This window comes from Crinia signifera, chromosome 4 (genome assembly GCF_055691185.1).
Source record: "Crinia signifera chromosome 4, ASM5569118v1, whole genome shotgun sequence".
Lineage (NCBI taxonomy): Eukaryota > Metazoa > Chordata > Amphibia > Anura > Myobatrachidae > Crinia > Crinia signifera.
Window position 1 is genome coordinate 226,889,350 of NC_139220.1, and position 26,391 is coordinate 226,915,740.

Here is a 26,391-nt window from a genome sequence, read left to right on the forward strand (position 1 = left end):
ACTACTGTCGGCAACTGGTGTGGGCGTTATGTATAGGCATCACTACTACTGTCGGCAACTGGTGTGGGCGTTATGTATAGGCAGCACTACTAATGTCAGCAACTGGTGTGGGCACGTGTATAGGCAGTGCTTCTTCTGTTGGCAACTGGTGTGGGCATATTTGTATAGGCAGTGCTACTAATGTCGGCATCTGGTGTTGGCATATGGTTACGCAGCGCTACTAATGTCGACAACTGGTGTGAGTATGTGTATAGGCAGCAATACTAATGTCGGCAACTTCTGTGGGCACGTGTATAGGCAGCGCTACTGCTGTCGGCAACTGGTGTGGGCATACAGATGGGGCCGGGCTCTTCTTTGCTGGCGAATCGCCAGAACGTCACGACTGGCGACCCGCCAGCAGCCCGGCTCGCCATCTGACTGAGACGCGCGTGCGTCTCATGCTCACGCGCGTCTCAATCTCCTTCGGCGGGGCGACGGGAACCCTGTCCGTCTCCGCTTCAGGGAGACGGACAGGGTTGGGGGGGGGTGTGGGCAGGCCGCAGGGACCCCGGGTGACCCGGGGGAATCGCTGCGCGCGCGTCCCCTTCTCGCTATACAGATGACGGCTGGCGTCGCCATCCCCTTCCCCTGCAAAGATGAGCCATGCCCCATCTGTATGGTTACACAGTGCTTATAATGTCGGCAACTGGTGTGAGCACTATGTATAAGCAGAGCAAATACTTTTGGCAACTGGTGTGGGCATTATGAATAAGTAATGCTACAAATGTGGGCATATGCAGGAGTACTTTGGGCATTATGTGTAGCATAATGTGTGTCAATGTCATATGGGCATTATGGTGCATGGCATATTTTGTAAGGGGAATTATGGTGTGTGGCATAATGTGTAATGGGCATTATGGTGTACTGCATATTGGGGTTTATTCTAGTTCATTCTTTCTGACAAAATCCTTCTTAGATGGACAAAACCATGTGCACTGCAGGGGGCAGATGTAACATGTGCAGAGAGAATTAGATTTGGGTGAGTTTTTTTGTTTCTGTGCAGGGAAAATACTGACTGCATGATTTTACACTGCAATATAGATCTCACTTTGAAGAAAAACCCCACCCAAATCTAATTCTCTCTGCACAAGTTACATCTGCCCCACCCGCAGTGCACATGGTTTTGTCCATCTAAGAAGGATTTTGTCAGAAAGAATTAACTAGAATAACCCCCATTGTGTAAGGGGCATCATAATGTGTGGTATAATGTATCATTTGCATTACTGTGTGTGGTATAATGTGTAATGGGCATTGAGGTGTGAAGCATAATGTGTTATGGGGATTACGGTGTAATTGGTACTTTTATGTGACCACGCCCCTTCCCCGTGAACCCACGCTCCTACATTTTTGCGCGCGCCTACGGCGCAAACTCTCCCTGTTTTTTAGCTCATGGCACCAAAATGGCTAGTTACAGCTGTGTAAGGTGAATAATATTGTGCTACTGTGTGGTGTAATGTGGAGTAGGAGTACTATTGTGTGGCCATTCCGATTCCTTGTGAGATCACACGTTTTTCTTTCCGTGTGCACTGTCCCTTTGTAAAGCTTGGGTGGGCACAAATTTATAGTTTGCAGGAGGGCGCCGAACCCCCTAGCACCGGCCCTGATTCTATGTAGCGTTTCTCTGATAAATATCCTTACCCTTATTATGTTCTGTATTGCCTGGATATTAATATATTTAAACAAGACAAGAATACAGTTATTAGTCATGCCATGTTTTCTTACTCACACATATTTTAAAGTGCTCTATGGATATGCCTTTCAAAGCCAATACTTGAGTGACATGCTCAGGCATCTGTAAAATTACACAAAATAAATAAAAGAATAAAGCAAAGGATTCTATTTAGGCAAAACAATGTTATTCTTTCTAAATAGCTAAAAGTCTAAAATTCTCTTTGGTGGAACCATAAACCATGATTTACAGGTGCTCCTAGATTTGACGCAGAGCATGTGGCTACTTTATAGAGCAGAGCAGAAGAGGTTGGGAGGAGTCGTGAGTTCTGTTGTGTAGTACAAAACAAGGTGTCACTTTACACAGAGAGATTATTTAAATTGGATAATAGAGTGGTGATAATGTCATTTAGGAACATAGTTTACTTTGTGGTGCTCTTTTCAATTGTCCCACAGTTTATTCTTAGGTGTATTTCTAGTTTATAAGTCTGTCTCCTATGGACAGACACTAGGTATATGCCTTTGGGCAGACATGTAAACATATTTCAATAAGAACAAGTTGACATGTTTTTTTATCCTGCGCTTGTCCTCATGTGCACAGGTTACTTAAGTTACTGTCCTTAATGAGTGTGGAAAACTAGTGGATATTGCATACTACGGATACCATGGAAAAGCTGATAAACCAGTTTAACGGGTTAGGTGATTGCTCTCAAGATAAGACGACAGTCTGTAGTTAGTTACAACTTAATAGCTGTAATCCTTTTGGACGTTGTTTTACACCATGAGTGTAAAGGGAAATTCCAGTTTCTTTTTCACTTTTTCTTTTATAGATGTGTATTAGATTTAGGTATATGCATATTATATTCTCTGTAGTATTTCTGTAGGTTATCCCTACACATTGCAAAATAACACAGTGCAACACCGCAGCTATTCTATGCCAAAATTGTCTTAATGTTGCTAGAAGTTTTTGTATATTTTTTTATATTAATATATGGTTAGAGTTGATTGCTTTGATGGCATAAGATGTCATTGTGTGGTGTGTACTCTCTTGCACACGGAGGAGGTAATTTTAAGAAAACACTCAATGAGATGGGGAAAAATCATCTCTCTAATGCTTTTGTCTCCCCCTCTTCAGTGTTTCATTCTCTTTACTAATCCTGTCTCCACAATTCCTTTTCAGTGTGGAAACCTGTGGCTCTCCAGGTGTTGGGAATCTACAAGTTTCCAGCATGTCCTGCCACAGTTTTTCTATTAGGGAATGCTAAAACTATGGCAAGGCATACTGGGATGTGTAGTTTCACAACAGCTGGAGAGCAATAAGTTGGCCAGGCCTGCACTCACACATCTGTGGGTACGTGGCATGGTCCTTGCAGAAGCCAAACATACTTTATGCAGATATGAGCACTGTAGCTGCTGTACAACAGACTTCCCAGTACATGATGATTTCTGTGGCGCCATATTTCCAGTGATATATTCAGAAAACAATATACTGTACAATGAAACAGCGCTAAAAGTTGTATGCTTTTTACAACTAAATTTAACAATTTTAATACGTACCATATTAACAACATTTTGAAAAAGCAACAATTAATTGAATTCACCAGATATAATATATAGTAAAGTTAAATGCAACATTACAGAATCGTATTTCTCGCTGCTTATAATATGGTATTTGCTACAGAGTGTAGTGCCATCTAGTGGTTGCTAAGTAGTTATACCAGTGGTTCCCAAACTTTGTTGAATCACGGAATCCTGGAGTATCAGAACTTTTTTCATGGCACTGCTTTTCATTGAGAAAGTCAGATTTAAGTAAATTGTGTTTATGTCTTATCCTTAGGGTCAGTTATGTAATAATGGACAAGATTCCCTTCTGTTTGACCACAAATTGCCCATTACAATGTCCATAAATAATTTGAATTGACCATCAATCCAGGGCACCCCTGTAAGTCCCACATGGCACCCAGTTTGGGAACCACTGAGTTATACTGTGCCTTGTTTCCCCTTATTAAATTAGTGCCTAATGATGGGGTCTGCGACCATCGAAAGATGTGGGTGTTCCCCGCAGCATGTGAATGGATGTTTATGTTAAACATCAATTTGCAGCCTGTGTGTGGGAACACACGCTGCGAGGAGGAGGGGCAGGCGGCCCGGCATTTGCCGGTCGGGGTTTGGTGGACTGTATGGCGTATTGAGGTTACATGTATGAGGACACATGTAGGTAAGTGTCCACACATGTCCTTTCTTCATCTGGATATGGTGTGCTGCTGTTCTGTTGAGTCTTGACAAAGATCCGACCATACAGAATCCTCCACATACAGAACATTCCCTGATTGGAATGCATATCGCATCTGCTACTTAGAATTATATCTGAAACCTGGTGATTGCCCTTGTGTCATTTAGGGATATTTTCTATCTATATGTATGCACTAACAACGTTACTGAAGGAGATGAGAGGGCCTGTAAACTACAAGACCCTGTACATTAATATGTGTGTTACTGCCAATTGGTGTAGACACATTAGCATTAAAATGTAAATCAGTTTGTTTGATTTTCATGTTTTTACACATATACTGAATAATTCTTTGAACTCTTCTTTAGCATGTCTTCAAGCTTGAACAAGAGGAATACATGAAGGAAGATATCCCATGGACGCTTATAGATTTTTATGACAATCAATCTGTCATTGACCTCATTGAAGCAAAGATGGGTATATTGGAACTACTAGATGAGGAATGTTTGGTAAGTGTTTTCTATTAGTCCCAATTTGCTTATGTTTCTTTCTGGAATTTCATTCTACTTTAATTTTTTTTTTCACTAAATATTTCCTTTTCTATAGAACAAATTTAACAAGTGATATTCTTGTTATCACTTGTTACTAATCTTAATTGTTGCTCCATCCAATCGGCTCCTACCTGTCACTTTTCAAACACATGACCTGAGCTCATTGTTTCGGACGCCATTCAAGATTAGTAATAACAAGAATATCACTGTGTTGTTAAATCTGTGTGTTGCCTGATACAGTATGTTCAGTTTGGCCATTTGCATGGATTGATTTAGAATTTGGTTACAGACTTGCTGATTGCAGTGGAAAGCTGATCATTTTCATGGTATTGAATTAAAATCAGGTTGCTTTTTTGCAGTACTAACAGAGTATTAGAATCCATTGTAGGCCTCCTATGCCCAGAAAAAATGTCTTCCAGGTTCACTATCATAAAGCAAGACTCGAGTTGATCTGATATTAATAAAAACACCTCCCTTGTAAAATTCTCCATCCACAGTATTTACATGTGGCCCCAATTATGCCTACACCATACCTCCCAACATGAGCCATGCCAGGAGGGACAAAATACTCTGCTCCTGGACTTTCCTCTTAATGTATGATTGCCATCAGCTGTGTTGAACAGGTTTAATAATAAGAAAGGTGTTTCACTACAGGTGATGGCAATCATACATTAAGAGGAAAGTCCAGGAGCAATGTGTCCCTCCTGCAGAGGGTCATGTAGGGAGGTATGCTACACCTCCCCCCTTGTCTACTTAATACTAATAATAGTATGTCTATCAGTTTTAAGGTGGGTACACACTATACAATATTCGTTATCGATAAGCACGATAATGATATCTTTAATGATATTGTTCAGTGTGTAACGACAATGCAAACTCCTGCGGATCGTTAACGATTACACCTACAATATCGTCAGTGATTGCATGTTCAGCAGGTGACGTCACTGAACTATATCGTTAACGATAATGGGGCAGATGTATTAATCTGCCTATAATGTTTGGCAAATAACAAGTCCCGCTTCTCCAGCATAACGTGGAGAAGCGGGCAAACGTTATAGGCAGATGTATTAAGCAATAAGGAGAGCCTTTCTCCCCAGCGTGAACGGCTCTCCTTATCGGCTCCCTCACCGCCCCGCACATGCGCACACGCAGTCCCCCCCACCTGGTCGGCTTTCTGGGCATGCGCGAGATCTCGCTAAAACCGCGATATCTCCAGCGCAGCCCAAGCCAGACGCAGGGCTAGCGTTGTCCCCACAGTGGGGGATAGGACAATGCTAGCCCTGAGCTGGTGAAGCGGCCGGGGGGGAATTAACGCCTTGAAGGCTGTTAATAGGTTGCGTTAGGTGCGCTAGTGATACATTAGGGAAATCGTAATCCCCCAGTTAACCAGCGTTAGTGCATTTTTGCACTTAACGCTGGTTCATACATCTGCCCCATTGTTCGGTGTTTGACTCTGGATCGTTCGTTTTGAGGCACTTATGTTTAATAACCATATACAAAATGTAAAGATACACTGGCTATAGAAATGACACATTTAGGGATGTGGGTAAAGGGCCGTTTGATACTGCACCCGGACTGGCATTCCGAGTGGGATGGAACACCTCCCAATGGGACTGCCTTAGTGTCTGTGACTGACAGGTAGCACTTCCAATAGGAAGTTATATTTGAATCATACTAAAGTATTTTACTTGTTACATTGAAAAAAAGTAAATGGTGTATGTTACCTGCAGGCAAAACAACTCAAATGTGCAAAAAATGTGGTTCTTCTTCTGCTGCCAAATTATTGCAGTGCACCCCCTGGTGGACATTAGATAATTAACATCATTGTATTCCACAGTTACCACAAGGAACAGATGAAAACTGGTTGCAAAAACTGTACAACAACTACATTCAAAAGAATCCGTTGTTTGAAAAGCCAAGAATGTCCAACAGATCATTTATTATCCAACACTTTGCAGATAAGGTAAACTGATATAATGAGTAATGAAATGCTTGCAACAATTGTAAATAATCTGTGGCTGATATACAGCTGTTATTTCTCAGTCATTGCATCATAGGTTCTGTGTAGTGTAATCAACCATTGATTACCAGATGTGTGGTGGGATACCTAGCATCTCCCAGTGCTGCATAAATATCCAGTCTGGATATTGGCCCTTATTCTGGTTCACTCACAAAGGCAAATGTCTTCTCAAATGGACAAAACCATGTGCACTAAGGGGGGGGGGGGGTACAGATGTAACATGTGCAGAGAGAATTATATTTGGGTGGGGTTTTACCTCAAAGTGAGGTCTATATTGCAGTGTCAAAATAAAGCAGTCAGTATTTTCCCTGCACAGAAACAAAATAACTCACCCAAATCTAATTATCTTTGCACATGTTACATCTGCCCCCTGCAGTGCACATGTTATTGTCCATTTGAGTAGGAATTTGCCTTTGCGAGTGAACCAGAATAAGGGCCATTGTGCTAAATAAACAGTGCTTTACATATACAGTAAAACAAAGGACAAACTGAAGAAAACAGATGGGAAACATTTATGTAAGCTTGTCGGTTGTGCAGAGGGTTCACATCAAATATGCAGCTATCAATATTTTGATTAAAATAACCTAAGGCCTTTTCTTTGTGTATATTCTGAGTAAAAGTACTCAAGAGTAATTTCTAAAACACACCACTGTAAATGTTAAGGAGATTGTGATTGGCAGTCCTGTGGTCATCTCTGGACTGACTCTGAGTTGCACTCAAGTTGCAGTGTACACATACCCTGTACCTCACAGATTCCAAGAAAATTGCACATATTCTAAACTGTCTACTGCCCATGAGCCAGATCAGCTATCTGCACAAATAGGGAGATTGCTAACATAGATTGATCTATCTGTTGATGGACCACACTTTTCATGAAATGGGCATTTCTAATCAGAAACTGGGTGGCTCCTCTGACTCCTGGTAGTGTCAGGAGAGTTATGTGGGTGTGTTGGCCGGCTTCTATGGTCATGCCCTCCGTAGGGCTTCTTCAGCTGGACCTTCTGCTTCTAGGATGCCCTGGTGTATGTCCTAATACCAATGATGTCTGCAGAGGGAAAAAGCAGTGGGTGAAATAGGCTTCAGCGTGCAGCGGCATGGATGTTTACTAGACAAAGGTGGATTTTCACATTAGAATATGACAAAGTAGGCTGTCACAGTTGTATGGAAAAGACGATTGTCCAACTCAGAATCAAGGGAAATTTACTAAGATGGGAGTTCAATTTCACATGGGATGTTGCTATGGGAAACCAATGAGAATCTACTTATTTATTTAGCACCTTTTGAAAGATAAAAGATATTATCTGATTGGTTGCCCATAGCAACATTCCATGTGACATAGAACTCTCGTCTTAGTAAACTTCCCCCTATGTTTCTGGTCATAACGATCACAGTTACAGGATTTTATTTGAACTGATCTTGTGTAATCTGTAGGTAGAATACAGATGTGATGGATTTTTGGAGAAAAATCGTGATACCGTGTATGAAGTGTTGATTGACCTGCTAAAAACTAGTAAGGTTTGTATGTTTATCATTTGTATGATTTCACTTTATTTATTTGCACTGATACAACTGTAAACTAGCGCCTTTGGTTTTCATTTCTGGTAATATTATGTAATAAAATTGAAGTCATCAAGCTTTACCTTCATTTAATATAATACATGGCTAAAATGTGTGGGCAGTGTATTATTCCCTCTGACTTGTGTGATTATAGCTATTTATCTCTGGTGGGTATGTTTTGGCTACAATTCACCTAAATCCTACTGTATGTCCGTATAAGCATGTCGAGAGTCTTGAAAGCTGCATTCTTTCTGTTACCAATCCTAGTTCCAGCTCTGCGCTAACTTTTTCCAAGACAGTACTGCAACCACGTCTCCTTACGGAGCATCTATAAAGGTGAAATCTGCAAGACCAGCCATCAAACCAGCAAACAAAGAGTTCAGAATGACAGTTGGCAGCAAGGTACTGTGTGTGTGTGTGTGTGTGTGTGTGTGTGTGTGTGTGTGTGTGTGTGTGTGTGTGTGCGATGCACAAGTATAAATTATACACAGACAATGTTACTATACAATGATCACTCTCTGCTGCCCGTATAATTACACATTCACCCTTATTTTGTTATCAATTAATTGTTCGTTACAACAAAATAATTTTTGATGATACATTGTTAGTAAATCTGGTCCCTGATAACTTGGGGGTAAATTTACAAAGCTGTGCTTTTCAAAGCTGTCACAGTCTCGGAGGCTGGGTTAAAAAGAGTAGTAATATCAAATACAAAATCTGGCATGTTTTGCATGCAATGTTATTGTTTTTATAATCCAGTGGCCAAAACCGATAAAGATGTAGTGACTTTGAAAAGCGCTGATAAATCAAATTATTTTCCTTAAGACTCAACGGCTGTTCCCTTACACTTGGCCGCTGCTGCTACTTGTTTGTCTAACTGTTGAACAGGGCTTGTGATGCTCATTGATAGTTAGTACCATTGCGGGATTGGTATGGAATCCCGGCAGTCGGCATCCCAGCAGCCAAAATCCTGACTCCGAAATCCCGACAAGAGGGGACGTGGATTGCTCGCCACGCAACGGGCCTGGTGCCTCTCTACGCTCGGTGCACTCATTTATTCTCCCTCTGTGGGTGTCGCGGACACCCACAGAGGGACAAAGTGGACAAAGTGGACACAGAGGGACAAAGGGACAAAGTGGCGGGATTTCTGCGGTCGGGATTCCGGCGTCAGTATTTTGACCGCCGGGATTCTGACCACCGGGAAAGTGACTGCATCCCCAATACAGAGATACTGTAAGTGTTGGGCACTCCATGAAAAATTAGGAGGGACTGAGATACATAGGGGTTTATTTACTAAGATGGGAATTCTGTTACGGATGGGATGTTGCAATGGGCAACCAATACGATCCAATTATCTTCTAGAACAGGGATGGGCAACACCGGCCCTCCAGATGTTAATGAACTACACATCCCAGGATGCTTTGCATTAGTTTTGCTATGGGGCCATGCTAAAACTGATGCAAGGCATGCTGGGATGTGTAGTTCATCAACATCTGGAGGGGCGGTGTTGCCCAGCCCTGTTCTAGAAGGTACAAAATAAATAGTAAATAAGTAGATTCTGATTGGTTGCTATGGGCAACATCCCATCTTCAGTAGAACTCCCATGTTAGTAAATAAACACCAAGGGAGATTGTGTTAAAGCTATCTGTCCCTGGCATTGTGAATGCTGCCGGCAGCCCCTGTGCATTAGAAGTATGAATAGAGGTGTGACTGTAGATGCATGTTGTGTGCCAGTGACTGTAGTTGATGGCGTGCTATGGGTTGTGCAGTTTATGCCTCACATTCTCTGGTCCATGTCATGTGTCTGTTTCTGTATTTGCAGTTCCGCAGCTCTCTGTGTTTACTTATGGAGACCCTTAATGCCACCACTCCTCATTATGTCCGGTGCATAAAGCCCAACGATGAAAAGCTCCCATTTGAGTAAGTGTAAAATGAAAGTGTCAATATGTAAACACAATACATTAAAACTGATCGTGTTTTTTTTCTCTATGTCACAATACAAGTATATATCATATTTGCTAACAATATCTGCTATTTCTATGTTTAACTGTAATACATTATATCCACATTTTCCATTCTCTTCAGACCTGAAAATAATACTTCTGCAGACTAAATATATGTTTTATTTGTTCCAGATTGGACTCCATCAGAGTTGTCCAGCAGTTACGGGCATGTGGTGTGTTGGAAACCATCCGCATAAGTGCACAAAGTTATCCTTCCAGGTTTGTTGTCAGCTGATCAGATGCCCACACACACTGGACACTCGGCAGATTTGCCTGGACTATACTGTAATGCTTTTCTTTCCTTGTAGGTGGACTTACATTGAGTTTTTTGGTCGCTACAGCATCCTCATGACACAGCAGGAATTACAATTGAATGATAAGAAACAGATTTGCAAAGTTGTGCTTCAGAGGTTAATCCAGGTGTGTTACATATGCGATATGTCTTGTGGTGTTTCCAGTTTACTGACAGTGTGATACTATGCTAGCAAGAGATCCCTCCACACATTAAATATGGGGAACATCTTTTCCTGATTTGTTTAGAAACACTGATTGGATGTTGTGGGTATGGCAGCCATCCAATCAGTACTCAGTCACATTCAGAAGGAGTATATGATTGCTACTGATCTGCAGAGAGATAAGTATCTCATGAACACTGGGTCCCTGGATATTGGACCCCCACTATTTTACTATTTAAATAGATAGGGTGGGAAATATAACCAATACGATTTAATACAGTCAATCAACTTCTTAGGCTTTGCATGTATCAACATTAATTATGTAAACTTGTCTACTGTCTTTATATATTGGTGGCCCTAAAAACAAAATGTACATTCATATTTTTCCCTGAAAGAATATATTGAATGATTCAAAAGACCAGAGCTTTTGTGATACAAAAACATTATGGGCGAGATGTAATAAGCCAAATGTGCTTGCTAAAATTGAGAGTGATAAACCACCAACCAATCGGCTTCTGACTTTCATTTTTCAAACCCAACCTGTAGCATTGTAGTTAGGTGATTAGCTGCTTGTTTATCACTTTCCATTTTATCACTTTTCAAGCTTAGTACATCTGGCTCTATAAGAGTACACAGTCACATAATACATACAGAAAACAAAGTCAAGTGGATTTTCATGAAAAAAGGTAGGAATATAGGAAGAATGGGTATTGGAAGCAGTCCTTTCAGATTTCTATGTTAGATAAGTCAGGTGGTGGATGTATGAAGCAGTGATAAGGGAGGAGAAGTGATAAAATGGTTGGTACTTTATCACCGGCCAATCAGCTCCTAACTGTCCCCTTTCAAACCCAGCCTGTAACGACAGTTATTAGCTAATTGGCAGGCGATAAAGTACCAGGCACTTTATCACTTTTCCTCCCTTATCATTGCTTCATACATCTACCCCTAGATTTTTTATTCAATTATTATATTAGTAAAGCTTAGTAGTTATATCATGATACTATCAAAGTTTTAATCTCACAGAAAGATCACAGAGTTAAAACCCATTTAAATCAAATTGCTAGTAATTCATTGTTATTCTTAAGTGTATGCTAAAATGTGAAATCTTGCGCTAATTCATAAATAAAAAGAAATAAATGTCAGTGTCAATGCATTTGCCTTTTTATGTATCTGTATTGGAATAGTTGTCCCAAAAGTGGACTACTCCTTTAAGATAAATATATCTGGACCTTCTTTTCTATGGTTGTGTCTCATTATATTACTTTGTATATTAACTGCATAATATCAATTTTGTGGATGTATTTTCAGGATTCAAACCAATATGAATTTGGAAGGACTAAAATTTTCTTCAGAGCTGGACAAGTGGCGTACTTAGAAAAATTAAGGTCTGATAAGTTGAGAAATGCCTGTGTTATGATCCAGAAGAATATCCGGGGATGGGTTCAGCGCAAGAAATTTTTGAAAGCGAGACAGGCAGCAATCGTCATACAGCAGTACTTCAGGGGGCAGCGGAAAGTCAGGTAACCAAGCCGGGTTATTGTATTCTAGTACAGTGGGGTTGGTAGTTTTGTTGAGATTCATCATTTCAACATGACTGTAATGCGGACATGCGGAATGTGCCTAACCCTAACCCTCTTTTGGCGGTCTACGCAGAATTCAATATCTCATGTCGAAATTGTAAAACATGTCCACATTCTACAGACGCCGACATGTTCAATGTTAACTTTTACTGCTACCCACAACTAATGAGCAGCAACAAATGAAATTTTTTTCCAAAAACTTCAATAAAAGGATCAAACCTGCACGAATAATATGACATTTTAGTGATATATCACTCAGTAGAATCTTTCTGTTGTCTCCTCTCAGGCAAGCAATAACCGCAACTGCCATTAAACACGGGTGGGCTGCTATCGTCATCCAGAAGCACTGCCGAGGTTTCTTGGTCCGTCGCATTTATCAGCTTATTCTAGTAGCTGCGGTGACCATACAGGCATTCACTCGGGGTCATCTGGCGAGAAAGAAGTATCGCAAGGTAGGGTGACTACACTTTATTTGTTATGGGACTAATCTCATATTTGCCAGGTGGTGCGGTTCCAGCATTGTAATCTCCCACTATAATTTTTACTACTTATTCCTATGTTATCAGTGGTTTAGATTTTACTAGGGACACAGGCAACATCAGTATCAGTACAAGAAGTTGTGCAAGAGGATGATTAATGCTAAAGCCAGGTACAAAAAATATGGGGGACAAAAAGCATAGGGGTCCCCCTTATTTCTGATACCAGCATTGGGCTCCAACAGCCAGCAGTGTCATGCGACAGCCGGGGGACACTTTTTTTACAAGGTCCCCTGGCCGTACCATAAGCAGAGTGGCTGATCAGCCCTAGATGGGGTCCCTGGGTGGAGGCGGAACACCCCCATTAAAGGAGGTCCCCCACCCAGGGCTGAAGTACGATGCTGTCCCCAGCCCCCCTGGGCGGTGAGGACCGGGCTGATGAGTGTAAAAAATAGATAACAATCACATTGCTTTATACAGGAGAACGACAAGACCCAGCATGGGAGGCATGTCCAATTGTAAAGAGCAACGGAATATGCTGCGCTATATAAGAAACTGTAAATAAATAAATCTAGTTCACCTGTAAGAAGAATGTGCATGGTACTCTCAAAATCGCCAGACTGAAACTGGTCCTTTGTGTTTGCGGATTTTGGAAACATTTACCAAGAATTGCACCCTCTTACATTTGCGAATTGTATACTTTATAATGGGATTTAAAGTATGTGGCAGGCGATGTCACTGGAAAACGTGTCATTGATACCGCAATTTGCATACTATTACATGTGCAAATTATTTTTTGACCAAACATCTCAAAAGTCAGAAAATCGTATCCTACTACATGTCACCCAAGGTGTCTCCTGCTGCATTATCCTCACTGTGCTTCCATAAGGCATTAACTATGTAAACTGTCTCCATCTCTGAATCAGGCCCTATGGTTTATGCTTGGGAAATGCAAGTTTTTAAGAATATTAATTAGTGTTTGTTCGCCTTTTGAAAACAGTGTTAATTTTGACAAGGATTTAAAATTTAGTGTTATTCCTAGTCAATTTTTGCCTTGTTTAACTGAAAATGTAGCCAGTGGATCTTTTTTTTTTCATTCTAATCCAACTTCATTCATAAAATAAACTGTAGTTGAGGATTCATTGTTGTCAATATTTTCATTGACAAATTTAACACTGATCGTAAGTGAACCTGTAGCTAAGATATCTTAACTTTATGGCTTGTTAGCATTTGTATTATATGTGATGTCGGCCCCCCCCCCCTCCGCTGCTGGTCCTCCCCTCCTCTGCCGCCGTAGCTGCCCCCCCCCACCATAGCCTGCTGGTCCCCTCCACCACTGCCTGCTAGGCCCCACTATCGGTCCCAATCTTGCCCTGGTTGTTGGACCGGTGCATGCGCTGTAGCTTTCATGGTACTGCTCATGTTCTGGCCCCTATCCTCTATGGGCTGCTTCGGCAGCAGTCCATAGAAGCATATTTACGGTCCTGGGTCCGACGCATGATCAGTATCGTCCTCAGTACTGCTCATGCGCAGAACCTTTTTTTATGGGCAGCCCATAGAGGCATCCCGGAAGGAGGGTACACCTCCTAATGGGGACTGCCTTGTGTGATTGGCAGGTCAGACTTCCAATAGGAAGTCACTGCCAGTCACAGTGAAGCCAGAGCAGTCTCATAGACTGCATCTGGCTTCATACAGTGGCGGATTTTACCTGGGGGAGCTGCAGCCATAGGTAAAAACCGCCACTGATTATGTGTATTTTAAATATTGGTCTGAGATTTAATTAAGCATATTTGTTAGTTTTATGACAAATCTTTATCTTTTTTTTTTTCAAACACATTTTATTATATCAGTTATAAAGTATATTCACATATTCCAAGGATATTGATGTTTTCTTATTTAACAAATAAATAAATACATCATGAGATTTGATTGTCTTATATATTATTGACATATAATAATGTATATCTCCAAATATCAGTAGGAATTTCCGACCGAGCTTCCCCTCTCTCTTGCTTTTTTTAATGGTTGTTTAGCACATAACTTAATATGTGTAAGCTTAAGAAGATCATGCCATATGGCAGACAGGTAAATAATGCAGTTTCCTTGGTGATCATTTCTTTTAAAGATGCGGGAGGAGCACAAGGCTTTAATACTGCAGAAGTATGCTCGTGCTTGGCTGGCCCGGCGCAGGTTCCAGAATATCCGACGCTTTGTGGTGAACATACAGCTTTCTTATAGGGTACAACGACTGCAAAAGAAGCTTGAAGACCAGGTAATGTTCCAACAACTTATAAAACCAGTATACGTTTCCCAGTCTAGGATGCCAGCATATTGCATTTTCATTTAAGCCTGAAAAACAGTCTGTTTAAGTGTTGTAAAACAAATGTAGGTAGACTTGCCTATCTAGTTAGATTAATAATGCTGTGTTTAAATAAATTATATATAGTGTGTGTGTGTGTGTGTGTATATGTGTGTATATATATATATATATATATATATATATATATATCAATGCTACTGGCTGGCACTCAAAGACTTATAAAGTGTAATAAACACTGGACAAGTGTATTAAAGGTATTAAAGTCAACGCTTCTGACTGTTATGCCCTTTATCAAGACAAGAAGGGCATAACAGCCCGATACACTTGTCCAGTGTTTATTGAACGTTTGGAAGTTTTTCAGTGCCAGCCAGCAGCATATATATATATCATATATATATATACATACACTTATATTTAATAGATAAAACATAAATAGCTTTCAATACAACACTTTGGGGCTAATTCAATGGCTGCTGTGATTGACAGCAGCTAATTGATCTTCCAAAGGCTAGCCAATTAGCCCCAAAATCTGGCACCAGTCTAGGTTGTTTTTCACTGCCTGAGGCAAGCAATTTTAGGGGTTGCATTCGCGAAAACACATAAGCGCATGAACACAGATCCTATTTGTTTTCACCTGAAAAATTGAAAGATTTGTGGGCACAAAAAAAGCGGTTCATTCCTATATTTCATAGCAACCTCATGCGTAAGAAAAGTAGATTCTAACTTCTGGATTTAATCATCTCCAGAAGCGATAACATTTACATAATATAGGTTAACGTTGTAGAGTGTCAAACAAAAGAAACAGCAATCACTCTATTATTTCATGCGTCAAGGTCACCATAGTGGACATCTGTTTTTAAGTATTTTTTTACATCATTAATGCACGGCGCCCTCTCTTAAAACCTCTACAGAAATTAGAAGGTATTCCACCTAATGGGAGTTTCTTGGCAAACAGGTCAAAATAAGATGATAAAAGTTCACTAGCACTTCAGAGATTTATGTAAAATCTATTCAAAGATACAGTAGTAGTGCAGGTAAAATAGATCAATTCAAAGAAAGTAACTTTTAGCGTATAATATGTTACTAATATGGTACGGCATAATATGTTTTGCTCAAATACTAAAATTTTTTCACTGTTGATGTAAAATCATTTGTCCATCTCACTTCAGTGAATACTGCTGTACAACGATCCATACTGCATGCAAGGCTTATCCTGGCATATAAGCTTAACTGAAATATTTTTTTCATGTACTGTACGTAACAGTCATATATGCCAATTTTTACCGCTGATAGCCTGGGGGGGGGGGGGATTTCATTTAGGAGCAAGGTTTAGTGATGAAAAAACCTTGTGTACCTTACATCTATTTGGATTACAGTGGATTGCGCATTCCTGATAACCGTGGTATACAATTACACAGCTGATTTAGCATGAATCATATCACCTGGTCCCTACAGACTCCCTTCCCTGGGGGGTTGCGGAGCACTTGCCCACCTTTCCAGGGGGTGGTGAGGGTAGGTAAGTATGCTGCAAAGGCCTGTGATGCAGCTGTGCTGCCATTTGAATGAATACTGTCAGAAATAATATATTTTTCGGGTATAGACATTTTCTGGGAGATCATTTGTGTCCTATTGGTATGACTTGCTAAGCATTCACATTTACCCTCTATTCTGAAAATATAAGTTAATGCATGCTACCTCAGTTATACCTGTAGTTTATTTTCATTTAGAATAAAGAGAACCACGGACTGATGGAAAGGCTGACAAGTTTAGCAGCCACACACTCACATGATGTTGATAAACTACACAAACTGGAATCAGAGCTGGAAAAATCTGTCACGCAGAAGAAGTCACAGGAAGAAAAAGGGAAGAAGTACAAGGATGAGAGTGAGCAGGTTTGTACCCAGTGCAGTCACATGACAAGGTCAGTCAGTATACAGTGAGCAGTCACATGACAGGATCGGTTGGTGTACATTGCAGTGAGCAGGTGTATGCCTTGTGCAGTCGCATGACAGTGTCAGTCTATACAGTGAGCATGCGTGTGCCCTGTGCAGTCGCATGACAGTGTCAGTCATATACAGTGAGCATGCGTGTGCCCTGTGCAGTCACATGACGGGGTCAGCCGGCATACACTAAGCAGGTATGTGCCCTGTCCAGTCACATGACTGGGCCAGTCTGCGAAAAGTGAGCAGGTGTGTTCATACGCAGTCGGACTCATAAACCACCCAGCAGCTCTGATTTTGTGTAATTCACAACCAAAGCAGCCAGGCAGCAATCTCTACTAGCCTCACTCTAGAGGCACCAGCAAACCCCTACTTGAAGGCCCCTAAAATTGTTGGGCCCTAGGGCAGCTGCCCAGTAAGCCCATGTGTTAAGATGGCAGAACTTCACTCTACTGCCCCCCCCCCCCCCCAATCCTGTACTGTCACCATTACCCACTGTCCAACAAGGATGTCAGGGGCACCTCCCCAGATCCCTGTGCCCTACGCAGCTGCAGGATGATGGCGGTGGCCCAGCTGATCATACTTATAAATTAAAGTCATCACAAATGTGCTGTCATTTTTGGTTTACAAATGTAATAATCTGAATCTAATATGCTCTTGATAATATCAGTTAGGTAGTGCAGTTATGTTGTTCAGGAAAGTGGAATGAGAACCTATTGGGACAAATGTAACAGGTCCCAATTATGCAGCAGTATATCAAGTGGTAAATTCTGTGGCACAATGCTACAAAATTGGCACTTTGTAAAATAAGGCTATTACAGCTGTAATATGTCTGTTTTCTAATTAATAATAAGAGGTTGTAGCAAATCATTTTATATAAATAATTGCTATTTTGCATTATATCAGAAAATAAGCAAACTGCAAACACAAAATACTGAACTTCTGGATCAGAAGCAGAAGTTGGAGGTGAAACTAGAAGAGAAGACTCAAGAAATGAAGGGTACGTCATTTATGTTCTTTGACCTTTACAGATTAATACCCCTTTTTCACCAAAATCCCTGATCGGACCCTGGTTTTTGAACACCTGGAGTTTCTAGGGTCGGACCCAGCTTCATACCCCATTTACACAGCACTTCGACCTGGGTCTGCACCATTTACACTGAACCTGGGTCAGCCCTGCTTTTTTTGTGGATGTCATTAACAATGCTTGCTCATTGCCAAAGGGGGTGAAATTGCTCGTTGCCAATTACCTTACATGTGCAATGTTACTGGGACAGTATTTCCTGTACTGAGGTCATAGTAATAATTGATTTGTGTGTTCTTAGCTTATTTTGCCCAAATTGAATTTGTTTTTATACTAGATTAAGGGACTAGTGATGGCCATCTGTACTTTCCGTTGATGGTAGGAAACCAACAATGTAAAATCATAAATGGTTGCATCATTGGTGGACAGTGCAATATTGCAAGTGTGGAAATGACAGCTGTGGCCCAATCGGAGATGGAGATAGGGGCAAAAGAACAAATTGAGAGTAGTGCAGGGCTATGGTACACACATCTGGAAAAGGCCCCATTTAATGCACCAACATTGCACCCCTGTCATCTTTAGCAAACCACCAACCATCAGTGGTAAAATATTGAGGAATATTACTCTTGGATGGTCGCTGTTCATTCTTAAAGTGACTTTTCCCAGGTTAGGTGCCAATAAAAAATATTTTTGCATTGAAGATTCACAAAAAAATTGTGAAACAGGTGGGATCCCCATCCAAGAGCTGATCCATGCCATTTTGAATCTGAATACCCAGTGGGTAAAGCATTGACTGAAATAACTCATACTTGCCTACCTGACCCTCTCCATGAGGGAGAAAATGCTCTGTTCCTGGACTTCCCTGGTAATGTATGATTGCCAGCACCTGTGGGGAGCTAGGTAATTGATAAGAAAGGTGTTTCACCACAGGTGATGGCAATCATACATTACCAGGGAAGCCCAGGAACAGAGCATTTTCTCCCTCATGGAGAGGGACAGGTAGGCAAGTATGAAACAACTGCTGCTTATTTGGTATTTCAAAGATGTAGCCTGTACAGTCACCTACAACCAGGGGCGGATTGGTTATAGACTTTACAGGGAAGATTCTCGGTAGGCCAATGCACCTGGGAGGTCAGCTGTCAGTTATGACCTCGTGCCCTCCACGCTACCACACAAACAACCTATGCTCGTACACGGAGCAGAGTACCTGATGTTGCAAGTACTCATCTAAGGCAGGTGCCCATCTATGTGTAATATTACATCTATTAATAGGACAGGAGTGAGTGCTATCCATGGTGTAACAATTACTGGGCGGTTTCTGGGTTCCTCTGGGGAGGGGTTAGGATCTTTTTTGCTATTGGGGGAATATGGTAATGAGTTGTTTGCTTGATAGAGGTTTTTGTGCCTGTGTTAAGTATCAATGGAGGAGATGGGATATTATTTAAAATGTGGAGGTTTGTGGTTTGTCACGGCAGCTTATAGGTCTTGAGGCCCCCTAGACTGCAGAGCACAGTGATTCCAATGGCTTCCTCACAGGTGTAGTGATGTATTCATTCCATTTATTTTGATGTTACGGTACTTCTTGACTTTCACGGCGCCAGCATGGCGCCGTGCTACTTCCGGCTTCTACGCTCGCCACAAACTATGTAAAATAAAGGAACTTAACGCCATGCCAACATGGATAGTTCATACCTCCACTATCCATGTTGGCATGGAGTTGATTTTAAATAGCGTGGCGAGCGTAGCGAGCCACCGAGCCCGCAGCGTGGGCGAGCGAAGCTGGCGCCGTGAAAGTAAAGAAGTACCGATGTTACTACCGCCTGCATTTGATTTGGTGCCGCCTACATGAGGCCACTTCTCGAGATTTTTCCTTTGGCTGGTGCACAAGAGGGGGGGAGGGGCACAAAGATCACTAACCACCCTGCAGGCAAAGTTCCCTACACTCACAGCAGCCCAGCGCACAGCACCCTTGCTTGACTAGAGACTTGAAGAGGAGGGTGAGAGCGGAGCAGGGGACCAGACCACTCTCAGTGCCACTGTCTGTGTCCCGCGAGCTGTGACATTATTCCCCATATGGTTCTTTTGTCAGAATGAATTGAAATGTTGATTACCTTATTGTCCATTGGGAAAAGCAAGTACCAGTGATAAATTAGTTAAAGCAGAGTTTAAGAGTAAAATGTAATAAAGACTATTTGCATCATATGTGTAGTAAATATAAGGGAGTTAATTTACTAAAATAGGAGTTATATCTCAGATGGGATGTTACTATGAGTAACTAATCAGATCTATCAATTATCTAGACAGTGCTAAATAAATAATAGACTCTGATTAGTTACCCACAGCAACGTTCCATCTGAAATAGAACTCCTATCTCAGTATATAAACCCCTTAGATCTTTATTTACTAAGATGTTATTTCAAATGTCCAATAGTTAGGCATGAACAATATAAATGCAGCAAAGAGGTCTTGGTGTTGTCTGCCTCTTTGTGTCCTCTGCATCTTGAATTAGATGGCAGGAAATCTGCTCCCAGAGCCCTGAGATCAGGCGGCTTTTGCAGCACATCTGTCCTGTAATATGAAAACAGTGCAGCGTAAGACTAGATGCAAAGATACACATATAAACTTACATATTTACACACACACACACATTTATACACACATACATACAGTATGTATACACATAAATACACAGGCACGCACACACACATACACAAAAACACACACGGTAAGACAGTGTTCTTGTATTTAGCACAGTTCCCCTGGTGATAACGCCTTCCTGCCACTCAGGTCTATCACACTGGAGGAAAGGCTGGCACTCACATAACGGTAGTAATATGAATGGGCAGAGCCGGCTTTATGCACAAACCCCATATAAGTCCTATACATTCTCACATTAGCATGAGATAGTAAATCTGGCTTCTGAGTCTGCAGCAAGTACATGCGATTCAGAATCAGCTCCTATACGGGAAACCCTTTTACATATGGAAACGGTATGCCAGATATAGGAAAAGGCAGCGCACCGCTCAGCCAGTTCTAAATATAAAACAGGTGACCGTGATATTAGGGACAGCTGGCAATTATAATGGGGCACAACATCAGAATGTAAAATAATTACCTGTTTGTTACGCCCAGGAGGGCGAGGTATCCTGGCGCTGGTAGTTACAGGTCGCTGTGCTCTCTCTTTAATTGGCATGGAATGCCCAATCACCATGATGTCCGCTGGGCGTCTGCTGGTAATAAATCCTGCCTGGGACAGCTGCAATGTAAGCACATAATTACTGCATTACCAATATTTTCTCCATATGAGACTCATGAATGTCCTGCACTGAGGGGCAGATTTATTAAGCTTGGAGAAGAGATAAACTGGAGATAAAGTGGAGAAAAGGAAAAAGGAGATAAAGCACCAGCCAATCAACTCCCAACTGTCTTTTTCAAACACAGCTGATCGGCTGGCACTTTATCTCCTTTTATCTTTTCTCCGCTTTATCTCCAGTTTATCTCTTCTCCAAACTTAATTATACCCCTTTTTCACCGCCGAAAAATCCGGGTCAGCGGCGGGTCAGACCCGGATCTTCGGCGGTGTAAATCCCTAACGCCGTGTCCCTTTACACGGGACTTCTACCCAGGTCCTGACCTGGGTAGAACACGGCTAGGACCTGGGTAGATGGCGGCTAGAAATGACCCAGCTCCCATTTATATGAATGGGGAACGTCCAACGTGCGGACCGCAGCGTCCGCAGGTTGGACGGATTGTCAGTCTGACACTGACAGCCGGCGCTGCTGTCTGCTATACTCTGCAGACAGCAGCGGCGGCAGGGGAGGGAGGTGAACGGATGCCTGTGTGCGGCATCCATTCACCTCCTGTCCAATGGCGGGGGGGTGCGCGCGGGGACTGGGGGCAGCCTAGCAGCTTACCTTAGTGCTGGGCTGCCCCCAGCAGCGTTCCGGGTACGGCGACGTCGATCGGCGCTTGAAGATGACATCGCGCTGTCATCTTCAAGCGCCGGGAAGGGGCTGGAGGGGGGTGCGGGCGTTTAAGCCCGTCCGGTGTAAATGCCCCTAAACGCCGGGTCGCACCCGGCTTCAACCAGGGTCCAAAAAGCCGGGTGCGACCCGGCGTTTTGGTCTAAAAGGGGTATAAATCTGCCCCAGAGTGACCAAGATAACACATCATCTCATCTCTGTCATTTGTCTTTCTAGCGGCCATATTACATATACTTCCTAAATGTCTCAATCTTGTCAGCACAGTCCTGTTTTTCTGGCACTACCCCTCCTCCCCACATGCGGACCAGTGCCCCATGGTGGAGTGGGGTTGCTTCTCTTACTCGCTGCTCTGCTTAGCAAACACCTGCTGTTTATATGTGTAAGGCATCTATTTAAGGCAGAGAGATCAGGACTGGAGGCATGGTCAGCAGCCCTCAGAGCAATGGGCATGCCCAACACTGATCCAAAATGGGGTCAAGAGAACAGCATTTCCCATGAAGCCATGCTCTAGTCATTAGGCCATGCCCCTTACTATTGCATTCTATATAATATTTTGGTTGCTATTAATCACCTTTGCTTCTAACGGTCTTGTGTAATAAATATGGGTGGTTGTAAATGATTAATGGCATTATTGGGAATGTGGGGAGAATCACAGCTGGTAGGCCGGCATAATAGCTTATACCTTGCTGGCAATTATATTGTGGCACAAAGTCAGACTATAATATATTTACCTCTATCGTGGGAAGAAATGGTGCCCTTTCAACTGCAGGTAGACGGTACTTCAGGCCAGGTCTCGGGGTCTGTGTACCCTGGTGTCTCATGTTCTTGGGCTGTATTAAGCCTCCATTCGCTGCCTGTAACACAAAAACACAGTTAATGCCATAGTAATTACTGTCTCCATATGAGAGCGGTGTATGACAGGAGTGACCACATATCTGGTCTGTGCAGAATGATGACACACAACAGTATCCTCACCCTGCATCAGCCACAGAATGTACATTTCTAGTATCCATATAATTATGTTCAATAAATATTAACTTATAAGGCCCAGGGAATACGAATAGCGAGAATCCCATTCCAGATATAGAAACGTCATCACACTAATCACTGGGTCAGTTCTATCAGATAACAGGAACCATTCAGGGACAAATCATTTAAAGCTGGGACTTTGCCTGAAATTAGCAATAGGTGGAAATTATAATTAGTGTACAAAGTCAGAATGTGATATAATTACCTGCAGGGAAGGAAACCTCAGGGTGTTCTCTCCCGGGGGATGGGGAACCATAATGTTGTTTATCCTGCGTCCCGGTTGCCTGAGGTTTAGGGTTGCAGGCTTACCGATTGCTTTTAACTCTGGTGGGATGTAATCCACAGATATCTGCAACACAAGGACACGGTTACAATAATAATAATAATAATAATAATAATAATAATAATATTAATAAGGGTACAGTACAACAGAACACTGGTAGGGGCCCAACATTTTGTGGCCTAAGCATCAATGCTTGGAGAAAGGAGAATTGGAAAATGTGGGTATAAAGCTGAAAAGTGCCATTTGGCCACATTTCCCATATATACCAAGCTCTGGAATGCAGTAAATTCTGGAGCTTGGACCGGGTGGGTAAGGCCTGCTGAAGCTGGCGTTACAAGGTAGAGGCCTATGGGGTAACTCTTCAAAATTCCCCTGAAGTGCATCCAAATAAATCCCTCCTAGCACTTCCATGGCCACCATGTAAGACTGTGTATGCGGAGGTCTCCTGGTTTCAAGTACATTCAGAGGGCTTCGTGTGCTCATTTCTAGGTACATACTGGTGTTATTAATACTGATATGTACCCAATAAGGGGTGCTATGCATTTCATCCTAGATGTGATGCATAGTGCATTGCACCCTCAATATTTATTAATGGCATGAGATCCTGACCTGGTCACAGATGCAGAAATGTTTGATGAACAAATAAAGCCAACAGAAAAAAATAACAAAATCATCCCAACTTACCAATCCAGAGCTCTTAATCACTGGTGACGTCCTCATAAATACTGGGGCTCGTCCATGACTTGAGATCTTACAGTTCTCTTTTGTAGTGCACATCATTCTGTGCTAATTTGGTTAACTTTGAGAAAAATCTCTCTATCACCGTATTGTGTCCTATCTCCTCCACTCCTAGGCTCACACTAACTTGTGCTCTGGATTGTCGGTTGCTTTGGGGTAGCTGCCTCTATGACATCACAGCTGCCTCTAAGAAATCACAGCTGCCTCTAAGAAATCACAGCTGCCTCTATGAAATCACAGCTGCCTCTATGACATCACAATGCAACATAACATGCTGCAAGCATCTACTTAGTAATATGTACAACACAGTGGTGGATTGGGAAATTAAAATGTCTATTGAAAATATATTACCTTTAGGTTCAATGGACATTTTGATATATTTGTAAAAATATATAGGGGGAGACATACCAGGCATTGTAGACGTATAAATTGGAGAAACATAAAGCAACAGCTAATCCGCTCCTAAATATCATATTTCAAACACAGGCTGTAACATGATAGTTAGGAGCGGTTGACTGGCACTTTATCTCTCTCTACTCCATCCCTTAAAGCAGGCTTTCCCAACCACGGTTCTCAAGGCACACCAACAGTGCAGGTTTTAGTGATATCCAGGCTTCAGCACAGATGGTTTAATCAGAATCACTCAGGTACTAATTAAGTCACCTGTGCTCAAGCCTGGATATCTACAAAACCTGCACTGTTGGTGTGCCTTGAGGACCGTGGTTGGGAAAGCCTGCCTTAAGTGTAAGGGTGTCAAATTATTTCTGATAGGTACATACTGGTGTTATTAACAGTGCTATGTACCCAATAAGTGGTGCTATGCATTTCATCCTAGATGATGCATAGTGCATTGCACCCTCAATATTTATTAATGGCATGAGATCCTGACCTGATCATATGCAGACATGTTTCATGAACAAATAAAGCCAACAGAGAAATAACAAAATCAGTCCAACTTACCAATCCAGAGCTCTTAGTCGCTGAAGACGTCCTCATAAATACTGGGGCTCGTCCATGACTTGAGAACTTACAGTTCTCTTTTGTAGTGCACATCATTCTGTGCTAATTTGGTTAACTTTGAGAAATATCTCTCTATCACCGTATTGTGTCCTATCTCCTCCACTCCTAGGCTCACACTAACTTGTGCTCTGGATTGTCAGTTGCTTTGGGGTAGCTGCCTCTATGACCTCACAGCTGCCTCTATGACATCACAATGCAACATACATGCTGCAAGCATATACTTAGTAATATGAACAACACAGTGGTGGATTGGTAAATTAAAATGTCTATTAAAAATATATAACCTTTAGGTTCAATAGACATGTTGTTATATTTGTAAAAATATATAGGGGGAGACATACCAGGCATTGGAGACGTATAAAGTGGAGAAACATAAAGCACCAGCTAATCCGCTCCTAAATATCATATTTCAAACACAGGCTGTAACATGATAGTTAGGAGCGGTTGACTGGCACTTTATCTCTCTCTACTCCATCCCTTAAAGTGTAAGGGTGTCAAATTATTTCTGATAGGTACATACTGGTGTTATTAACAGTGGTATGTACCCAATAAATGGTGCTATGCATTTCATCCTAGATGATGCATAGTGCATTGCACCCTCAATATTTATTAATGGCATGAGATCCTGACCTGATCATATGCAGACATGTTTCATGAACAAATAAAGCCAACAGAGAAATAACAAAATCAGCCCAACTTACCAATCCAGAGCTCTTAGTCGCTGAAGACGTCCTCATAAATACTGGGGCTCGTCCATGACTTGAGAACTTACAGTTCTCTTTTGTAGTACACATCAGTCTGTGCTAATTTGGTTAACTTTGAGAAAAATCTCTCTATCACCGTATTGTGTCCTATCTCCTCCACTCCTAGGCTCACACTAACTTGTGCTCTAGATTGTCAGTTGCTTTGGGGTAGCTGCCTCTATGACATCACAGCTGCCTCTATGACATCACAATGCAACATACATGCTGCAAGCATATACTTAGTAATATGTACAACACAGTGATGGATTGGGAAATTAAAATGTCTATTGAAAATATATAACCTTTAGGTTCAATGGACATTTTGTTATATTTGTAAAAATATATAGAGGGAGACATACCAGGCATTGGAGATGTATAGGGCGGGATGTACTAAGGGGAAAATGCTGTAAAACCCCCATTTTACTGCATTTTCCTATGTATTAAAACCCCGCCACCTCGTTACCGCAGGGAAGGGTATCGCCACCTTTGGGTGGCGATACCCTATAGAAGCCTATGGGCTTCTTTTCGCCACCCGATGCCTCCGCCGCAAACCCGCCGACCCCCCTCTCCCCCTCCCTCTGGGTTACCTGGTCCAGGTCCTCCTGCCTCCCCCTAGTAACGCACCCGGACGTCCTTCCGGCTGCAGGAGGGAGGAGGAGGGGCCGGGAACAGCCTGCTTAGCGTGAGGGGAGAGCCAGGCGGCAGGGAGGTGACGGAGACCCCCCGCACACC

General features: G+C 42.1%; 1 protein-coding gene across 1 annotated transcript in view; it reads left to right on the forward strand.

Moving 5' to 3' along the window:
* The window catches only part of MYO5C (myosin VC), a 126,373-nt gene that overhangs the window by 48,340 nt on the left and 51,642 nt on the right, over positions 1 to 26,391 (forward strand). The window contains exons 12-23 of the mRNA XM_083183896.1: positions 4,306 to 4,446; positions 6,326 to 6,451; positions 7,940 to 8,023; positions 8,333 to 8,467; positions 9,888 to 9,985; positions 10,201 to 10,287; positions 10,377 to 10,488; positions 11,832 to 12,043; positions 12,390 to 12,555; positions 14,705 to 14,851; positions 16,627 to 16,791; positions 17,746 to 17,839. Of these exons, the coding sequence (XP_083040022.1) occupies positions 4,306 to 4,446; positions 6,326 to 6,451; positions 7,940 to 8,023; positions 8,333 to 8,467; positions 9,888 to 9,985; positions 10,201 to 10,287; positions 10,377 to 10,488; positions 11,832 to 12,043; positions 12,390 to 12,555; positions 14,705 to 14,851; positions 16,627 to 16,791; positions 17,746 to 17,839 (1,567 nt within the window). The remainder of the gene's footprint in view (positions 1 to 4,305; positions 4,447 to 6,325; positions 6,452 to 7,939; positions 8,024 to 8,332; positions 8,468 to 9,887; positions 9,986 to 10,200; positions 10,288 to 10,376; positions 10,489 to 11,831; positions 12,044 to 12,389; positions 12,556 to 14,704; positions 14,852 to 16,626; positions 16,792 to 17,745; positions 17,840 to 26,391) is intronic.